Source organism: Aphelocoma coerulescens, chromosome 23, assembly GCF_041296385.1.
Source record: "Aphelocoma coerulescens isolate FSJ_1873_10779 chromosome 23, UR_Acoe_1.0, whole genome shotgun sequence".
Lineage (NCBI taxonomy): Eukaryota > Metazoa > Chordata > Aves > Passeriformes > Corvidae > Aphelocoma > Aphelocoma coerulescens.
Genome location: NC_091036.1, coordinates 7,957,767 through 7,976,249, shown reverse-complemented (window position 1 = coordinate 7,976,249; position 18,483 = coordinate 7,957,767). Strand labels below are relative to the sequence as shown.

Genomic DNA, 18,483 nt, shown 5'->3' with positions numbered 1-18,483 from the left:
CACTCCCATGGCAGAAGGGAACTGTGCCAGGAAGTGATCACAGGATCACAGAATCATTCAGATTGGAAAAGCCCTTCAAGATCATCAAGTTCAACCACTCTCCCACAACTACCAAGGCCACCACTAGCCCACGTCCCCAAGTGCCACATGCACACGGTGATGGTTAAATCCCTCCAGTGATGGTTACTCCACCACTGCCCTGGGCAGCTGTGCCAGGGCTGGACAAACCTTTCAGTGAAAAAATGTTCCCTAATATCCAACCTAATCCTCCCCTGGAATGACTGGAGGCCATTTCCTCTGCCACATCATGGGACCTTATTCCATCCCACTCTGAGCTGTGTCCAAAAGACGACCAGAGATGGGAAGAGAAACTTATGCCACCTCAGAGATACTGTTTTCAAAAAGCTCCAGATCCATTATAAAAATTCTCCTGGAGTCCTTCAAACTGGGACTGCTCCCAGAGAAAACTTTCTACTGTTAATGTCATTACTGTGTTATTTAGAGACCTCTGAGTGCAGCTAAGGCTGCCCTGGACATGGATGTGATGAATATGGATATGGGCAGGGTATGGACCAGGGCACATCTGAAGTTGACCCCATATCCGTGTGCCAATACCAAATTCCCTATGCCCAGAATCCATCAGGGTGACAGGGAACTGATGAAGTCATAAAGCCCAAGAAGAACCTCATTAAGGGAGTAATTTGTAGGAACTGGAGTTGTTTCTTGCAGTGCTAAAGTAATTAGAATGGAATAACAGGCTGCACCAAGGGCTTTCCCTCCCCTGCCCATCAGGGGAAGGATGAACAACAGCACTGCCCAGCTTTCCATAGCAGAGACAAAAAGGATAGGATGGGGTTGTGGGGGTTTTTTTAGAAGATGACAAAGATTTCACCTCCCTTTCACAATTCTCCAAGCAGAGACAGAGGTTGTGCAGGCACCAAGAAAGCACCCACAAGAGACAGAGATCTGGGTATTTCAGCTCTCATCTGGATGGAACAGCATCCCTCCAAAGGGATGGCTGAACTCCAGCTCCCAATGCGTCCTGCAAGAATCACTGTCCAGGGACCTCTTGACCACATTATCTGCAGCTGAACAATAACTGGTGGGTTCTCCCACTCCCTGAATACCCCCTCCAGCCCTGCACCACATTCATGAACCACCACTTTTCCTTTCCCTCACCTTCCCGCTGTCATTCCCAGGCACTCAGACAGCCCAAGGAGAAGGATGCTTGGAGGAAGCAGTTGAGAGAACAAATTGATACAGCTGGAGGAAGCAGGCAAGTACCCAGATGCACCTGGGGCTAACGGGCTGCGGATGCAGAGCTTGGCTTGTGTCTGGTTTCTCCAGTTGTATCAATTTAGGCTAATAAAAGCCATTACCTCTCCTCACCAGCCCCACCTTTCTCCAGAACTGTGGAAAACGCAGCCCTCCTCGTTAGAAAGATAGAGCCTGCAAGGCAGTCAAAACCAATTTCTCTTTCAAAGGAATCAAATAGGGTGAAATTGCCCATTAGGGTCTCAAATCAATTGTGCTGATGCATGTGAATGATCCTCCCCATCTGCCTGCACCGTGTCGATGTGCCACAGGCAAAAGCCTCTTGCTCAGTGCTGCATCCCCCTGGACACCTCCAGCTCATGACCGGGGCTCTTCAGAATCCCTTTGTAGGCATGAATGGAGTCCTGGACTACTGGCATGGCCGTGCTTGGGCTCCTCACCCCCTGCTACCACAAGCCCAGCTGCTCATGGAGCATCAGATAAGGGAAAGCATGATCAGTTCCAGGGCAGAAATTGGGGGAAATCCCTAGGGTTACATAAAGCTGAGCTTCAGCTCTGTGAGAAGAGGGACTAAGGTATCCAGAAGGAGTTGGAGACCATCCTTCAGCTCTCCACCTCTACCCACCCTGGGGCAGAACCCTCAGCAGCATGTGGTGGGTTTGGAGCTGGTTGGTGACAGACCTGGCCATAGTGGGATTTCAGGATGTCCCAGCAGGCTGGGTGCTCCTCCAGGGGTGGGATGTCCCATGCTGTGAAGCAGGACATTTTGGAATTCACTCCAAGCTCCAGCATGAAGCTGAATTCCAGCTTGATATATTAAGTTGTGGAGTACCCCTAAAACACGTGATGACCCCATACCAGTGATGTCTTCAAGCTGTCTTAGCCAGTGCCTCAGTGTCCTGTAAAAACCAACCCCATGTTCAAGGCTGGGAATGGAACAACAGAGAGCAGTGTTTCCCACAGCAGCACAGGGAGGAATGGGGGACACAGGGGAAGTGAACCCCAGCATCAGGGATGGAGCACCCTTGCCCTGGCAGAGCCCCATCGAGAACATGACATTGTGTTGGGGGGGGAGGGAGGAAGAGGGTGCAAGAACCCCCCCCCACCATGAGTGCTGGGAGCTGCAGGTTCACTTGGGGCTTCATGAGCAACTTGGCCACCCCACAAAGCTCAGCCCCTGCTTTTCCCATCTCCACAGGGCCTTTGTTTTCATCTGCTGAATTCCCAGCCTGCTGGAAAGCATGACTGCCATGGCCTTAAAGTGGATTAAAATGCTTCAAGTCATTAGTTTTTAAAATGCCACCATGCTTGGGCAGAGCTTGGAGCCCAGGGCACAGCCAAAGAGTGTAGCTTTCCTGAGCTTCAGGTTTGCTGACTTAAAGAAAGATAGAATATTCCTGGGAAAAATAGGTGGCAGGCAGCATGCCAGAGCATAAGGGGTGACATGGACCTTGATCATCCCACTCCAACAGCATCCCAGCAGGGATCTGGGGAATGATCCAGCTTCTTTCCACCTAAAAACCAGCTCCTCCAGCCCCTCATCTGGGCTGGGAAACTGGGGACAAATCCTAGTCCAGGGAAACAGCACTGGGAGATCCTGCCTGCCCAGACTGAGCCATGCTGTAGGCAGGATGCTCGGAGGGAACTCTCTGTGTGCTTTTATAAATATATATGTATGTCTGTCTATAGCTGTATGAAATTAAAGTGACCCCAAGGCCTCCCATCATGCCTCCCACTATAGCAGCTGCTCCATGCGTGATGTAGCTGAATATGCCGGATCCACAGCACCTCACAAAGTACTTCAGCCACTATTTCCAGCTCCAGCCCTCGGGATTTTGGCCTTAGAATGGCATTTCTGTACAGGAACCCTGCTTTCTAAAAATTAAAATAATAAAGTAAAATAAAATTGGAGTTAGGAAGCAGTTTCCAGCTGTCTTGTGATTCCCAGGCATTGAAAATGGGCAGGGTCTGGCTCAGGGTGGTCTGAGGACTGATGGAACTACCTCTAAATTTACTCTTCACTCTTCCCTGTGAGAGTGGTCAGGCCCTGGCACAGGGTGCCCAGAGAAGCTGTGGCTGCCCCATCCCTGCAAGTGTCCAAGGCCAGGTTGGACAGGGCTTGGAGCAACCCGGGGTGGTGGAAGGTGTCCCTGCCCATGGCAGGGGGTGGGACTAGATGAGCTTTAAGGTCCCTTTTAACCCAGGCCATTCCATGATTCTAAATTCAAGTTCTAAAAACTCACCTGGACTTGGAAAAACACCTTTGTGAACCCCCAAAGCCTTTTATCTGAGATTGTTTGCAAGCCCTAGTCACCAAAAACCTCTTCTGCCACTGGTCATCAAGATAGAATTTTATTTTAAAAGTCTAGGAGCTCAAATTCTGGCCCAAATTACATTTGTAATTTAAATGTAAATGTGGATTTAGCAAAAAGCAACAGAAACAGGTGTTGGAGCCTGTAACTTCGCTCTGGCTTAACGAGACTTTGGATTTTAAGGTATTTGTCACTTCTGCTGTGTAGGTTTCTGAGTTCCCAAAGAAGAGAAAACCATAAAAGAGCACAGAGTGGATATGAAAACCAGATTTCCAGCCTGGGGGTGTTGTTTAGCCAGAGCATCACTGCTCCAGCACCACTTGAGGACCCCTCTCCATCACCCAGCACCCTGGGAAAACTGAACCAGGCACTGACTCCGGTGATTTCACAGCCCAGTTAAACCAGCAGCCAGCCCAGATTAATTATGCAGCAACCTGTGCTGGCACACGGGAGCTGCCACACACCTACCAGCTATTTCCAGGGACCTTTGCAGCCCAAAACCCTGTGTTACTGAAGGAAACATGCTTTTCCCCATTTTTTTTAATCCACCAAATAATGAACCCTGATGTGTTGGGCTTTATTATTACACGTGTGATTAATTATGATGATGCCGGTTTCTTTGTCTGCAGGTTTAGGCTGACTTTGGAATTGCATTAATATGTGGATGGAAATGAATGGATCTGGCTTTCCTGGGGAGGACAGGAGCGATATCTCCCACCTTCCTCACCCCAGAGCAGCCTGGGGTGGATCCAGGCTCTCAGCCCTACAGAGATTCTTGTCTTGCAACTCATCATTTAATAGGGAAAAAAGAAATCACTATGAATAATTCCTAGAGGATTTGTTTTCTTCTTTCAGGGTTACAAATTCTACTTAATTTATACTGTTTTATTCTCTGAGCAAATGGGACCGGGAGAGACATGCAGGGAGGGGATGGGGGCTGGCTGGGATCCTGTGTGAGTGCTGGGGCTCATCCAGGCAGGGATAGAGCCAGGATCCCCTTCCCCAGCTCCCAGGAGTCGTGTGAGCCATGTGAGACTTTCCTTATTTTTGGCCTGTTGTAATGAGAGAGGAACCAAGACTTCAGCAGTTTGGGGAGGGGGCAGAGACACCGCCACATCACTATTTCAGCCCAATTCTCATCCCAAAGAGACCCAAGACACTCTTCTACCAAGAGCCACACCAGAGCACTTCACACGCCAGTTATCCTGGGATATACTGGCCAGGTACCAGCCTTAATGATGGGATTCAGGGAGAGACAGCACAGTGGAATGACCAAACTCTGTCACTTGCAGACCCATCATTAAACCCCGTCACAGGCAGCTTGGCCATAATTAAGGCTCATTTCCTCTTATAGGCAGGAAAGGAAGAACAAGAAAACAATCTCAGTACCCTCCAAACCCTCCTGAAAGATGCAATCCCCTCCCTGCAGATCTTGCAGCACCACTGCATAGGCAGAATTTTTGTATCTAAAACAGCAACATGTTAAAAAACATGAAAAAAAAATCCCTCACAAACACACAAACCCTGCAAACAACACTCAAAGTGCTTTTATTCTGGTCTCAAAAGAGCCTCACACCACCAGGCCTCATCCTCCATGGATGCTAAAGCCCTCAAATTCCACTTTCCCAGCTTTTGTCTGTAAATCAAAAGCCTTTTATGCACTTCCAATAGCAATGATGGAGACCACAGTGTGGGATTGGAGCTGCCAACTGGGGATGAGGGAGGGTCTGGAGGTGTCAGCACTCCAAAACCTCCACCGTGGACTGAGGCTGGATCCTGACATAGCCAGGAGCCCATCGGCTCTACAGGACCCAAATTCCTCCTTCCTCATCCTTAAAACACCCCCAATTCACTCTGTGAGCACAAAAACTCGTTAATGAGACATTTCCCTTTCCTCAATTAAGCTGTTTTCCTTTGCCCACCCTCTCCCCCCTGTGTGGGGGCTCATCCTTCCCCCAGTTTCCAGCAGTTTCCCACTGAAGCGTCACTCTGGCTCCCAAGACAATGGTTGATTCATCAGTTCTGAATATTTTAAATCTTACTGTTCTCCCCCAGCCCTTTTCCCCCTGTTTCTTGAAAATACCAACAAGCTCCCCATTCACAAAGACATGTTTTCCCCTGTCCAGGAACAGGACCAGCCCCACAAGGATAGGTACAATCCCATCTCATTTGGGAGTGATCTGGATTTTCTCTGCATCTGCAGGAGCTGGAGCAGGGAATTGCATTGGCTCCTGGCAGGATCTAACCCTGTGGTGACCACACAGTGGTGCCACCACTGACCCTGTTCCTGCTGCAAGGAATTGCCCAAATGTGGGAGATATAGATGTAAAAACCTGCCAGTGTTGGGGCTAGGGAGGAACTGGAAGCACTGAGATGTGGGGTCTTGGGTCCCAGCTCCCCGGCAGCTGAGGCTGGTTTTGGATAAATGTTGTTGCTGGGAATCAAGCCCAAGACAGGGAGCAGTTTCTCCATCGGTCTCCAGCAGGTCACATTTCACGGAAGAGCATCAAATGGTAGTGGTCCCCAGGGAGCAGAAGTAGCCATGGGATCAGGGAGCACTTGCTCTTGGCTCAGCCTGCAGTGATGGCAAAATACGGGCTCAATCCCTGGCAATACAACGTTCCCCATGGGCCCACATCCCAACGTCACGCTTAGAGTCCTTTGCAAGCCCAGGACTGCAACCACCAACACAAACCCACCTGATGGGAGGTGGGTGCCCCCAGCCCCCCCAGCTAGTGCTGGACCCGCTGAGGCCATCCCTGATTGTAAATCCAAGCTTGTCCCACATGGGAGCAGCAGAGCTGCCAACAGCCTGAGGCGCTCCCAGTGCCCAAAGCCCATCTCTGCCCAGGGGCTCATTAAGGAACCTGCTCCTGCCCAATGAATTAAGTGTAAACAGGACCTGGGGCTCCAGTCACACCAGGATATGGAAATTTGCCCCATGGGTTCCCGTCTCCACACACGTCTGGCTCAGCTCCAGCTGGGAGCACCCAGCAGGGACATGCCAGGATCCTTCCAGCTGTGCCACGGGCTTGGTTGTGTCCCTGGAGACCCAAAGACACCGGGGTGCCCCATCAGACAGGCAGGGAACCAAAGAGAGGGTGACAGAGACGACAGGGACCATCCCCTCTCCCTGTCCCGGTTCTCCCAGTCCCGTGGCCCAACAGCTGCCAGAGCATTCTCCTGCTGCCATCCCGTGGCCATGTCCCCCCACTGCACAGAACACCCAGACACAGCTGGGACCATGAGAGCACCCCTAAACGCAGCCACCCATCCCGACTGTCCCGAAGAGCCACAGCAGGTCCCACGGGAGAACTGTCCATCCAAAGCACAGGAAAAGCCTGGGTTTATCAAAACTCAGTTTATTCCAAATGTTAAAAGATGAGAGTTTTCTGTCCTTTCTGCCTTGATTTATCAACCAAAATACATTTTCTTTTTTAAAAAAATCCAACCCCTTCTGAACCATTGTACAATCCCAGACCCCCCCCTCCGAAGCCACAACCCCCACCTCCTATTGCTATAATTTAGCTCTTCGCAGACCCCTCCTCACTCCAGGCACCTGGAAGGCACCTCCTGTAAGGAGAGGATGGGGCAGGCTGGGCGCAGGAAGCAAGACCAGTTGGATCAGGGAGGCGACGGGGAGGAGTCGTCCTGTTGTTTCCAGCGACTCCATGCATAGCTGAGGTCTTTGTGTCTGCTCAGCAAGGCCCTAACAGCAAATGAAGCTCCTTCCTCAGCAAGCGAAAGAGAAAAAAATTAAAGTAACAGTGTTCCCACCCGTGGGATGGATTTGGTTGGGTTTCCAAAGGCAATGGGAAAGAAGGATTGGCCAGGACTGCAAAAAGCAGTGCTGCAGGTGGCTGCTCCAGGCCATGTGGAGTGAGGAACCTGCTCCTGGCCTCACTGCCTGGGGGGAGGGGGGTCAGCTAAGATACTTGATGGATGGGAGGCAGGAGCCTCCCTTCCCTTTTCCAGCAGTCACAGTGTGCTAGGCATCAACCAGCAGCATTCTTCCTCACCAGGCAGAATATCCCCACAGCAGCCACAGGTTCTGGATTAGAGGATAGAGCTCCCTGGGAACATTCCCGTTGGACTGAGATGCCCCTGGAATGGGCTCAGAGGGGTTTGGGGGGCAGCAGCAGACAAATCCAGACCAGAGAGGTGTAAGATACTTAGGTCAAGGGGGTGGAGGAGCATCCACGTCTGGGGAACAGCGGGACCTCAGGGAGACTGATACCCAAACCTGATTGCAGAGTGAAGAACAAGACCCTTGGCTTTGCTGGGTCGGGAAATGTTAAAAAACCAGACAAGAAGAAGTGGAAATCCATCCAGGCACAGAACTGAGATCAGTTTAGGACCAAGCTGACCCGGGGAGCTGACAGAGCACCCAGAACCACGGGAAAACAGACAAACACTTGCAGGGAGAACCCATGGGCACCTGTTCCAGCCACACATGTGCTGCTGGGCCCAGCTCCATGAGCCTCCTGCCCTCCCCAGGAAATCGGCTCCCCAAGCCAGGCAGAAGTTGTGGGGGGTCTGGGGGTGCTGTGATCCTGCTGGGCTTGGCTGCGGCGTGGCTTCATCAGCTCTGCTCCTTGTCACTGACCAGCAGCACGGTGTGCTGCCCACCGCTGGACACAGCCAGCACCCGCCGGTTCTCCAGCTGCTTCCCCGTCATCTCCACAGGGCTCCAGACATCATCCTCCTCCCCAGTGCCCAGCTGGTAGTTAGTGCCCATTCCCCAGGCAAACGCTCGTCCTGCAACAGAGTTGAAGCAAGTTTTGAGTTCCAAGTGGATGCACAATGGGAAGCATTGTGGGAATGGGAAGGGGAGCCAGCACCCAAACCCAAGGGGACCTCGCACCCAGGCAGTGAGTTTCTGTGTGTCAGAAACACAAGCAAGAGGAACAGGAGGAGCACTTGCAACTCCAACAGATGTTCCATCACAGAGCCAAGGCACTTGTATCCTTTTTGGGGAGAGAACTAAACCCACAGCCCACTCCAAACCTTCCTTCCTGCAGACACTGCACACAGGCAAATGCAGCCCCAGAGCACAGAGGTCTGCCATCAGCAGAGTCAGAGAAGACACTGTCAGGCCAACAACCCCCTCCTGGTTAACACCACATGACCAACCCTGCTGCCACAGGCCCACAAACACATCTGAGCAGCCACTGCCAGGTGATCAGCACCAGGACCTGGCTCCAGTCCCAACCCCGCTGGCAGTGGGTGGTGATGGTGTGCAGGGCTGGATAGAGGGATGAGGGGTGAGGAAGGTACAGAAGACAGTATTCCCAAACCTGGGCACTCACCATCAGTGCTGACAGCATAACCAACTGACGCTCCGCAGGCCACCGAGGTGATACTGGGGAGCTCCGGGATAATGGTGGGTGTACTCTTCTCCTCTGCCCCTGTCCCAAGGCCCAGCCGGCCATACTCCGCCCTGCCCAGGCTGTAGGCTTTACCTGGAGCACAGTGGATACATGGGAGAGGTGACTTGAGGGGGGCAGAAGCTGCAGCAGGGCCACAGCTGGACCCTCTTCCCAGGTCCGAATCCTGAAGGAGCATCACTCCTCCATACCACACCCTGAGACCCAACCAGAAGGGGAAGGGTGGGATAGAGACCCTGAGCTCCCCAAAATCAATAACGTGGATAAGTGCAAGAGCAGAGCTCACAACTGAGTCGAGGTTCCTGTTGTCAGCTTCCCTTTGCTGCCTTGTTGCCTTGAACACTGAAGGCTTGGAGAGCTCCAGCACATCACCCTAATCCCAACAGCTCCTTGGCCAGGATGAGAGCCATGGGATTTCCCCATCCTGCTCTGTGTGACTCCCAGACCACCTGTCACACTGTTACTCACCCTCGGAGTCTACGCAGACTGTGTGGTGCTGCCCGCCAGAGAACCCAACCCAAGACTTGGTGGAGTTCTTGAAGCACGTGAGGTTCTGCGGGGAGAAGCAGGGCTCGGTGTCCTGGGTCCCTGCAGGGTGGGACGCACAAACCCGGGCGGATCAGGTCCACGGGCACGGACAGCCCAGGCCAAGCTTCGGCACTGAGCCATCCACCCTGGGGCTCACCCTGCCAGAGACCAATATAGCCCCTCCAGCCCCGTTTCCAGCTCCAGTGTGTCCAGTGTTTAAAATTTGGGGCACCCCAGCAGCTTTCCCCACCAGACCAGGGCAGCACTAGACTGGCAGGAAATCTGAAGGGACATAGGTGAAGCTCACCCAGCTGGTGGTAGTTGGAGAGGCCAAATCCATAGATGTGTCCCTCACGCGTAACAGCGAAGGTGAAATATGCCCCACAGAAAGCGTCCTGGAAGCGCATTTTGCCTCTTCTCCCTTTGCCTCTGACAGGGACAAGCTGGGGTACCAGCAGCCGCTCTGGGAGCAGAAGACAAGGTGTTATACAAGGACTATGGATTTACACCCTCTCCCTGCGTCTAAGGATCTGGCTCACTGCATTTAGATCACTGATTACACATGAGCATCAGGGACTGGGTCCCTTTGTTCCTCTGCAAAGGGCAGAACTAGAGCCAAAGGATGCACCTCAGAGAACCAAATCTAACTCACGCAGCCCTTTCCGTCCTCCTCGGTTGGCAAAGAATGCTGGCACTCTGCCCAGCTGGCCCTGTTCCCCGCAGCCACACGTGAACAGGTCGCCGTCCACTGTCAGCATCACCAAGTGGTCATTCCCTGGGAGACGAAGGAAAGGGAAATGAGGGAGAAGTCTTCAGCAATGCCTGGGGGCTGAGATCCCACAGGTAAACGCCAGCTGTCCCAGCTTGCGGGGTTTACTGCACCGGATACCCTGACAACAATTGTGCCACCACCTAAAACTCCAGGATCTCCCTCTTCCCAATTCCCAGGAATTCAAAGCAGTTTTTCTGGGAAGGTGTAAGGACACAGGTGTGCCCCAACTTCCCCTTGGCCCTGGACAAGATCCCTGGCTGCTGTGCTCAGCCTCCCCAGGCCTCATTAGAGGGCAAGTGCTCTGGCCCCATGGGGTCACAGTTCAGGCCACTCTTGGAAGGCATTCCACATCAGACTGGTCAAATATTAACTCAGTATGTGAATCCAGTAGGGCTAAAACATCTTTTTGGACTAAAAGGTCTGTTCTCTGGAGAGTCAGAGATGAGCAAGTACATCCTTGTACTGGGCTCGGAGCAAGTCAAGAGGGAGGAAAAGGTCATGGATCTTCTGGCCCTTCCTCAAGGGTTGCAACAGCCTTGTGTACCTGCCTGACCCTGCACACCCCAGGGCCCTGCTCACCCGAAACTATTTTAACAACAGGCGCCTCGAGCTGGAGCAGCAGAGGAATGGAGCTTGTCTTCATAGGCTCCAGCAAGCCTATCACTCCATTGTTATCCTGAGGGGAGAGAGACACAGGGATGAGCTACAGGAGCAGCAGCCACCAGTGGAGCTTCCAGCATCTGAGGAATCAGCGTACCCGGAAGGAGCCCCAGACAAAGACCCTGCCATCCTCAGTCAGCGCGGCCGTGTGGCTGTCCCCTGCTGACACCTGCACCACCTTTTCCTGTAGCTCCACCGGCCCTGGAGAGGTCTCAGACCCTTCAGCCGAGGTGTCGCGTCCCAGGGCACCTTCATCGTTGCAGCCAAAGGTGTAGATCTGCAGATTGGGTGCAAGTGGTCAGGATGGGGCCCAGAGGGGCAACAGGCTGAGTATGAAGTAAGGGGACAGAGACTCACCAGACTAAATTATCATAGAATCATGGAATGGTTTGGGTTGGAAGGGACCTTAAAGCTCATCTCAGTCCACCCCCTGCCAGGTACACCTTCCACTAGACCAGGTTGCTTGAAACACCATCCAACCTGGCCTGGAACACTTCCAGGGATAGGACAGCCACAGCTTCTCTGTGCCAGGGCCTCACAACCCTCACAAGGAAGAATTTCTTCCCAATATTGCACCTAAAATGGCAGTGTCGCCCATCTATTCTCTGTCAATGTAAAGCCATTCCCTCTTGTCCAAAGTCCCTCTCCAATTCTCTTGCAGGTTCCCTTCAGGTCCTCCTTTTGACCCCCTAAAATTTTGTGATCCATGTGAGACTATGCTCACTCCCAGAGCTGGAACAAGATGTAGGCAGAGCAGTGATTCCGACCCCCTGCTCCAGAACACACCCCAGAACTCACTGCACTCACCTTTCCTGTCTGGCTGAGGCACACCGTGTGCATCCCTCCAGCTTCCACCTGCACCACCATCTCCGGCAGCGTGACCAGAGCTGGCTTCTTCCTCTCCATGATGTCCTCACCCAGGCCCAGCTGGCCGACATTACCCTGGCCCAGTGTCAGCACCAGCCCAGGCTGTGAGCGGTGTGATGGGTGGCTGACTGTGGGGTGGGAGGGGGAGAAAGAACATGTGGGGGTACAAGATTCCTGGTAAAGATCACCCCTGGGAAAGTGGAAGGAAAATTCCCAGGGCTTTTTCTTACCTTTAACCTTCTTCCTCTCAGGAGACTCTTCTTCTGGCACCGGGTTTTTTGCACTGCGTTTCCCCGGCATCTTGGAATCTAAACACCAAAAAGAGCCTGTCAGGAGTCACCCACTGGGCTGTCACTGTTTGGGGTGTCCCCTCGCACATTAAAAAACCACCTGACGGACTGGTGACTGAGTTGGTATTTAAACATCGATCCCTGCTCCTACTCTGGGAAAATGGAAGGTTTTCCCTTGTGTGTTTCATCCATGCTCCCTACCTCATGCGGACGTGAACCCCTCCAGATTTCAGGTCCAGGCAAGCAAGAGGGAAGGGAAAAAGAAAGAAGAGGGAAAAGGGGAAAGGGGGAAAGGAAAGGGAAGAATCCGAGCCGAGCCGAGCCGCGTCCGCACTCCCCATTCCACATGGCCCGAGCACCGCCCCCCGCCCCTTCCCGCCGTTCGAATTCCCCGCGGCGCCGCCTCACGTGGGGCCGCACAGGCCGCGGCTCCGACCGGCCGCTTCTCCCGCCGCCTGCAGCTGTCTCTGCTGGCCGGTCGGCTGCGCCGAGGGCGGCCCGGGGCTCGCCGGGACCGCCGCGCCCGTGTCCGTGTCTCTGTCCTCATCGCCCTCCCCCCCAGTCCGGCCGATCCCTCCCGCCGCTTTCCCGACCCGACCCCGCCGCGCTCCCTCACCGCCCGCCAGCGCCGCCACGCTCCCCTCTGCGCATGCGCGGGGGCGCGCGCAAGGGCTCCGCGTGGCGCAGCGCCCCCTGCCGGCCGGCGGCCCCCCCCGGCCGGGTCACTCCTCCCCGCAGGTAGGGCGGGACAGGAGGACAGAAGTACAGGACAGAAGGTCAGGTGGGACAGAACAGGCGAGGCAGGATGGAATAGGGGCACAGGACAGGTAATACAGAACAAGGGGACAGAAAGACAGGACACGCAACACAGGGCAGGGCTGACAGGTGCCACCCTTGGCCAGAACGCTGGCCCCCGGGGAATAAATCCGTGTCAGTAACTTGCCCTGCTTTTAACATCCAGAGGTGCCTCCAGCCTGTAAGGCCGCAGCCAGCCGTGATGGAACAGAGCTGCTGCAAAAAAATGGCAATTTAACACACAGAATGATGATAACGAACAGACTACTTCAATCCAGCAAGTCTGAGCTCCCACCTTTTCCAGAAATCTGCTGCTGCTTAATGTGGAAAATCCATTTCCTCTTCAAACAGGAACCAGACTAAACTTCTTGGGCTAACTGGAGGTCAGTGAACTTCAGAGTTTCCCCTTCATCAAACGGGATGAATTGCCCTTATTCCACTGATTAATTCTGCTCCAGTTAACATGTAAATCCAGCCCCCAGGATGGTCCAGACCAGAGGATTGCATTTGGCCATAATGGCCCTAATTTACTCAAAAAATCAAGCTCCTATTTGTATTTTGGTTGATACACCAGCCTAATCTGCTTATTTACAGACCCTGATCCCAAGGGGTCACCCACATCCCAGGTGATTAGAAAACCTTCCAGGAGAGGCACAACCATAGTTTGTTTATCCCAGGTTTGTGTCGGGACTTTTCTGATGAGCAGATACACATGCATCCCCTGATCCTGTCCCTGGGGCTTTTATGGTCAAGGACAGGACATCACACCAACTGCCAGTACCCATTTCATCCATTTCACACCAGAGCCTCCCACAAACCCACCCATCAGCATCACTCCCCTTACAAGAAGGTGCCAACAAGGGATGTGTGATCCTTCACCCTGCTTCCTCCCCAAGCCACACACTGGGTACACCCCAGTAGACCTTATTAACCCTTCTCACTTTAGATAACATGAAGGGGTTTGTGCCACGACATAATCCAAACCTGAAGGTATGTTCTGCTCCCAATACAGCCCAGAGCGTCACAGTGCATTTCTACACCCTTTATTTTTTTGAGATGGGTCAGCGGCACACAATCATACTGCTACACAAGGAAGAGGCACCACCAGGAGCATGAAGTTTTCCATAATATTCCATTCACTCACCAAAAACACACACCAAGCCAAAGCAAATTCAGTTTATTGAGTTGTCTACTGTAGCCAGATACGGATTTAGATACCAACAGAAGAGTACGGCTGTATTTCAGGGCTCGAATACGAACTGCTGCTCCCACCCACGTCCTGTAACCCATCCACTTTCAGTATCACCTTCCTGGTAACATCCTGGCCCCACGAGGTCGAACAGATGGGAAGGCTGTCAAGTCTAGTCCACAGGAGAGCACGTGCCTTTATCCCCCTTCCCATGCATCCCCAGTTTAAAGCACCCCAAAAGCAGCTAGTTCTTGCTGGGCCAGCCAACCCCAAGTCTGCCCTTGACTTTCCAGGTGTCTTTCAACCAATCCCACATCCCATGGATTGTCCTTCCTTCCTGTGCAGCTTACCAACAACGTACTCAACTCCAGGCCCTGCTCCAAAAAATCCAGGAGTGCACATCCCACCGAGGGAGCAGGGATACATACAGCAGTTTCTTGTGTTCCCAGCACAAGCTCTGAAAGACCACTACATTCCCTGGTTCCATCCCGTTTTGATCCCTGTGACTACATTTTGATTACACACAGTGCACCAACAGGACTTAGGCAGCCACCTTATTTGGGCAGACTCCTTAATATACTCACCCTCTCCCACTAAAGGCGCATTTTTCTTTGTCATTTTGTCCCAGCAGTTTCTGCAGTATCTTAGAAAAGAAAGATTTTTCTTTTTTAAATTATTTTCTCATATCCTACATTAAACAAATAAATATTTTTATTCAACTTAAAGCCCTATCTCCAGCAAGTTTTTTCTTCCTTATGCTAAGATTCATGACCATTTTTTTTTTCCTCTTTAAAGATCACCTATATTATCTGGAGTAGTATCACTTAAAGCCGATTCAACTTTTTTATAAGCATCTTCAAATTACAGCTTAAACCTATTTGAAGTGTAAAGTTTAATTTTAAAGAAAAGAGCGAAACTACACACAATATTACATTTTAAACGCAGTTATTACCTTTAAAAATCCCGGTCCACTCAAATTTTCAATTCTGGGACTGGAAATATAAAAAAAAGGGTACTTTAAGGATTTGCTCAGAAGCTTCTCCTTTTCAGTCTCCCTCCCCGCTCCGCACGTGTCCCCCGTCCCACCCCGCACGTCAGTGTTTCCTGCATGGTTTGTCTCCTCTGTCACGGCCCAAGGGCTCAGAGAAGCAGTAGGAATATGCAGGCTGCAGGCTCGGGGCCCGGCTTGTTCTCCAACGTCGTGGAAGGGGACTGTACGTCATGGGCCCGAGGGCCTGCGCTCCCGTGCGCCACACGGACAGAGCCGAGAGAGAGCGACTTCTCCGGATATCCACGTTGGACCTTGTTTAAAATAGCTCATAACCACCTCGACCGCCAAGCCCTCATGCGTCCCCGCTCCGCCGACCATACGGCGTGGCCACACAACGGATACTCACGGTGGAGCGAGCTGGAAGAACCAAGGTAAACAGGCTTTGGTGGAACCTGTAGGAAAATCAAACGTCTGTGGGGGCGGCTGTGGTGGCGCGGGGTGACCCCGCAAAGCCCACAGCCACGTGTAACTCACAGCATATTTTTGCGTTAAAAGGAGGATGCAGCGGGCATCCTCTGACAGCGCCGCGCTGCGCGGCCACTAGAACCTCACGCCGCAGCAAGCTAAGGGGTAAAAAGGGTTCAAGTCGAGTTAGCCATACTTACCACCCCTACCGCTCCTCAGGAAGAAAGAGGCCCGGCTATGCCGCGGGGCGGTATTTATAGAGCGCGGGGCGGTGCTAAAATGCGCATGCGCAGCCGAGTAAGGGGCCGGGACAAACCTTATGTGGGCATACGCGCCGGGGCTAACGTTATGCGAAAGGGGCGGGGCCAGCACCGCCTGCGCAGTGGAAGGAAGGGCGGTTGGCGCACGCGCAGTGGGAAAGGCGCGAAAAGCCGCGGCCTCAGGGGAGGCGGCGCCATGGCTGATCCGCCCCCCACTCCCTCAGGAGCCGCTGGTCCCGGCCCTACTGAGATCAGTTGATAGAACACGACCACACACAAGCAGGGTTTAAAAAAAAAAAATCTAAAATACTTTTATTTATTAATTAAAATCTGTTGCTGAGGAGACTGATAGACAATGTAATGGCGGCTGTACAGGGGATGCTGTGAGGGAATAGCCCCCAGGGGGCGCCGGGCCAGGGCCCGCGTGTTGCCACACTGGTCTATGAACAAGGCAAAGTTCTTCTCTCCCTTCCCCCCACTCCCACCCCAGTGGCATTCTCACATGGTTTCGGTTTTGTGCATAATACAGCAGTGGCCCATACCAGATTTTTTTTTTAAACCCACATTTAGGAAGAATTTTTCTCTCAGAAGAGAAATACCATCTTTTTAAGGTCACTTCTTAAACCTATTCTTCCCCTCCTTTCGACCCACACAGTGAAATTTTCAAGTTTCCAGTAGGTTTAGCTGTAAAAATGAGAAAAAGGCAAGCTTCAACCCTGATTTGGGAGAGTAAAAAACATCTGAGAGAAAGCCACAATAAAAAGGACTGACTACTCTCACAGTTTCCCCAAATTAAAAAGTTTTTAAAAGGCAACAGTCATTTCTCCTGGTTCTGTAATTTGTTAAACAAGCCTAGATATCTCAAGATCTGTTATTAAGATCACAGCAAGTGTGAGAGAGTGCAGAGCAAATGTTTTATACATCTATTGTTTTTCTTTTTTTTTTTTTCTTTTTTTTTTTCTTTTTTTTTACAAAAAGATGCAGCATATGTTAATATCTATACAATTCCCTTCCAGGACAACAAACCGTTGGTCAGTAGTGATTCAGGGCATTAAGGACATGACAGAAACAAGCAAACCCCCCCCCCATCCCAAAATAACGAGTCCCATGTCAGTTGTCTGCCAGGGTTCTCTGTACATAGCTAATATACACACACGTGCTTCCGAGCACACGCTCTCCTCAGCTTCCCAACACTAGAGCTGCCTTTTTTTTTTTCTCCCTTCCTCATGGAAAGGAGGAGGAAATGAGGAATTGCACTCCCAAGACAAGTCCGTACAACTGGGGAAGGAAGGGGTGGTTCCCCTGGGCACAGTCTCCTGGCAGAGTCATATTGCTGAGCACACGAGGTATAGTGTCAGTTTCAGCCTGATGGCATGAGAGATGTGTTTGTTCCAGTGAAATGCTACATTCAGACAGGATTCCCCTTCCCCGGCCAAAAGCCCTTTTCTGGATATGTTTGGAAGGCAAATCTTGGAAGAGCCGAGGTTCCACCCTCACTGTATTGCCTAGGACAGGAATGCAGAGAACTTCCAGGCCTCCCGGTTTCTTGCTCCCTCCTTGGAATATTAAGGTCGATGGTACCTGAAAGCCAAGTGAAAAATCTGAGTGTTATCCTTGGAACTCAGGTTAAATGGTTACTTGGGCACTACAGATGGCCAAAGAGAGTAAATTAAATTATCTCAGAACTCTCAGCCCTCAGGGAAGCTGTTAACATCAAACAATTTCACCTCCTGTGCTCTGCACTCAACTTTGCCACATAGAGCTGGAAGGAAAAGAATCACTTGGGCCATGATCCAGAGGTAACTACACAGATAACATCCAAGGTAACTCATTAGCAAAGTGTTTCATGGCTGTGGCTGCAGCTCTCTAGCCCCAGAAAAGCTCGCTCCAGCTGCAGCTTCACACTGGTTTCAGACACACCTCAAACCTGCCACTGGTCACTCTGACCAGTGGTTGGAAGCCCCAGTTTAAGGAAAAACAACCCGCTTTGTTGTTGTGAAGCTACTGCTTCAGTCACCCCCCAGGACTGAGACAAAAAGGGGTATTCAATCTCCAACTACCGCACAAACATTCTTCTAAGGTTTTAGTGTTTTGCCCCTGAGCACTGTCCTTGCAGCACAGCTCTGACAGCTCCAACAAGACTGAAACTCTTAAGTAGCACATTCTCACCTGGTGAACTGCTTGCTCTCCTCATGCACTTCCATTTCACAGCTCTTAAACTCATTCAGCTCTTTCCTGATGGCCGCCTGCACAAAGAGGGAGATTTTTTTGTAAAGGAAGGGCTCATATTGCAGCAGCAACTCCAGCTTTCCGAGTCCATTAACACCAAGCTGAATTTAATCTGCCCCTCCACGATAAGGGCTGGGCAGTCCCCAGAGGTGGCTGGGGAGGACAAGGACAGATGGCTCCCTGCCAGCTTCTTGAGCCTGAACGGAACTGCATTGCTATGACCAACACCCAGTATCCTTGGTGTGTCCAGAAAAGGGAATGCGGCTGGGGAAGGGTCTGGAGTAGCAGGAGTGGCTGAGGGAGCTGGGGGGACTCAGCCTGAAGAAAAGGAGGCTCCGGAGGACCTTCCTGCTCTCTACAACTCCCTGACAGGAAGGTCAAGACAGGTGGGGGTCAGTTGCTTCTCCTAGGTAACAAGTGACAGGACAAGGGGAAACAGCCTCAAGTTGAGCCACAGAAATTT

General features: G+C 52.0%; 2 protein-coding genes and 1 non-coding gene across 14 annotated transcripts in view; all 3 read right to left on the bottom strand.

Moving 5' to 3' along the window:
- Nucleotides 1-6,933: 6,933 nt before the first annotated feature.
- Nucleotides 6,934-15,761, bottom strand: RCC1 (regulator of chromosome condensation 1). Of its 4 annotated transcripts, XM_069035937.1 has the most exons (13): nt 15,732-15,761; nt 15,473-15,518; nt 15,028-15,067; nt 14,660-14,718; nt 12,032-12,109; nt 11,742-11,929; nt 11,032-11,211; nt 10,854-10,950; nt 10,155-10,277; nt 9,810-9,965; nt 9,443-9,562; nt 8,897-9,049; nt 6,934-8,345 (listed from the first exon to the last, which is right to left on the bottom strand). In XM_069035937.1, the coding sequence occupies exons 4-13, from the start codon at nt 14,691-14,693 to the stop codon at nt 8,170-8,172; spliced, it is 1,305 nt and encodes a 434-aa protein (XP_068892038.1). In that variant the 5' UTR covers nt 14,694-14,718; nt 15,028-15,067; nt 15,473-15,518; nt 15,732-15,761; the 3' UTR covers nt 6,934-8,169. The 4 variants fall into 4 exon arrangements, with proteins under 4 accessions (XP_068892038.1, XP_068892037.1, XP_068892039.1 ...); XM_069035936.1 differs by lacking the exon at nt 15,732-15,761 and having other exon boundaries at nt 15,473-15,649; XM_069035938.1 differs by lacking the exons at nt 14,660-14,718; nt 15,028-15,067; nt 15,473-15,518; nt 15,732-15,761 and adding an exon at nt 12,708-12,739.
- Nucleotides 15,171-15,375, bottom strand: LOC138098176 (small nucleolar RNA SNORA73 family). Its single transcript, XR_011146557.1, has one exon. It is a non-coding gene; the product is annotated as a small nucleolar RNA SNORA73 family (small nucleolar RNA).
- A 315-nt stretch (nt 15,762-16,076) lies between the features above and the next one.
- The window catches only part of PHACTR4 (phosphatase and actin regulator 4), a 65,534-nt gene continuing 63,127 nt past the window's right edge, over nt 16,077-18,483 (bottom strand). For all 9 annotated transcript variants that reach the window (XM_069035872.1, XM_069035876.1, XM_069035880.1 and 6 more), the window contains 2 exons: nt 17,961-18,037; nt 16,077-17,372 (listed from right to left, as the gene is read on the bottom strand). In XM_069035872.1, the coding sequence (XP_068891973.1) occupies nt 17,357-17,372; nt 17,961-18,037 (93 nt within the window). In that variant the 3' untranslated portion in view covers nt 16,077-17,356. The remainder of the gene's footprint in view (nt 17,373-17,960; nt 18,038-18,483) is intronic.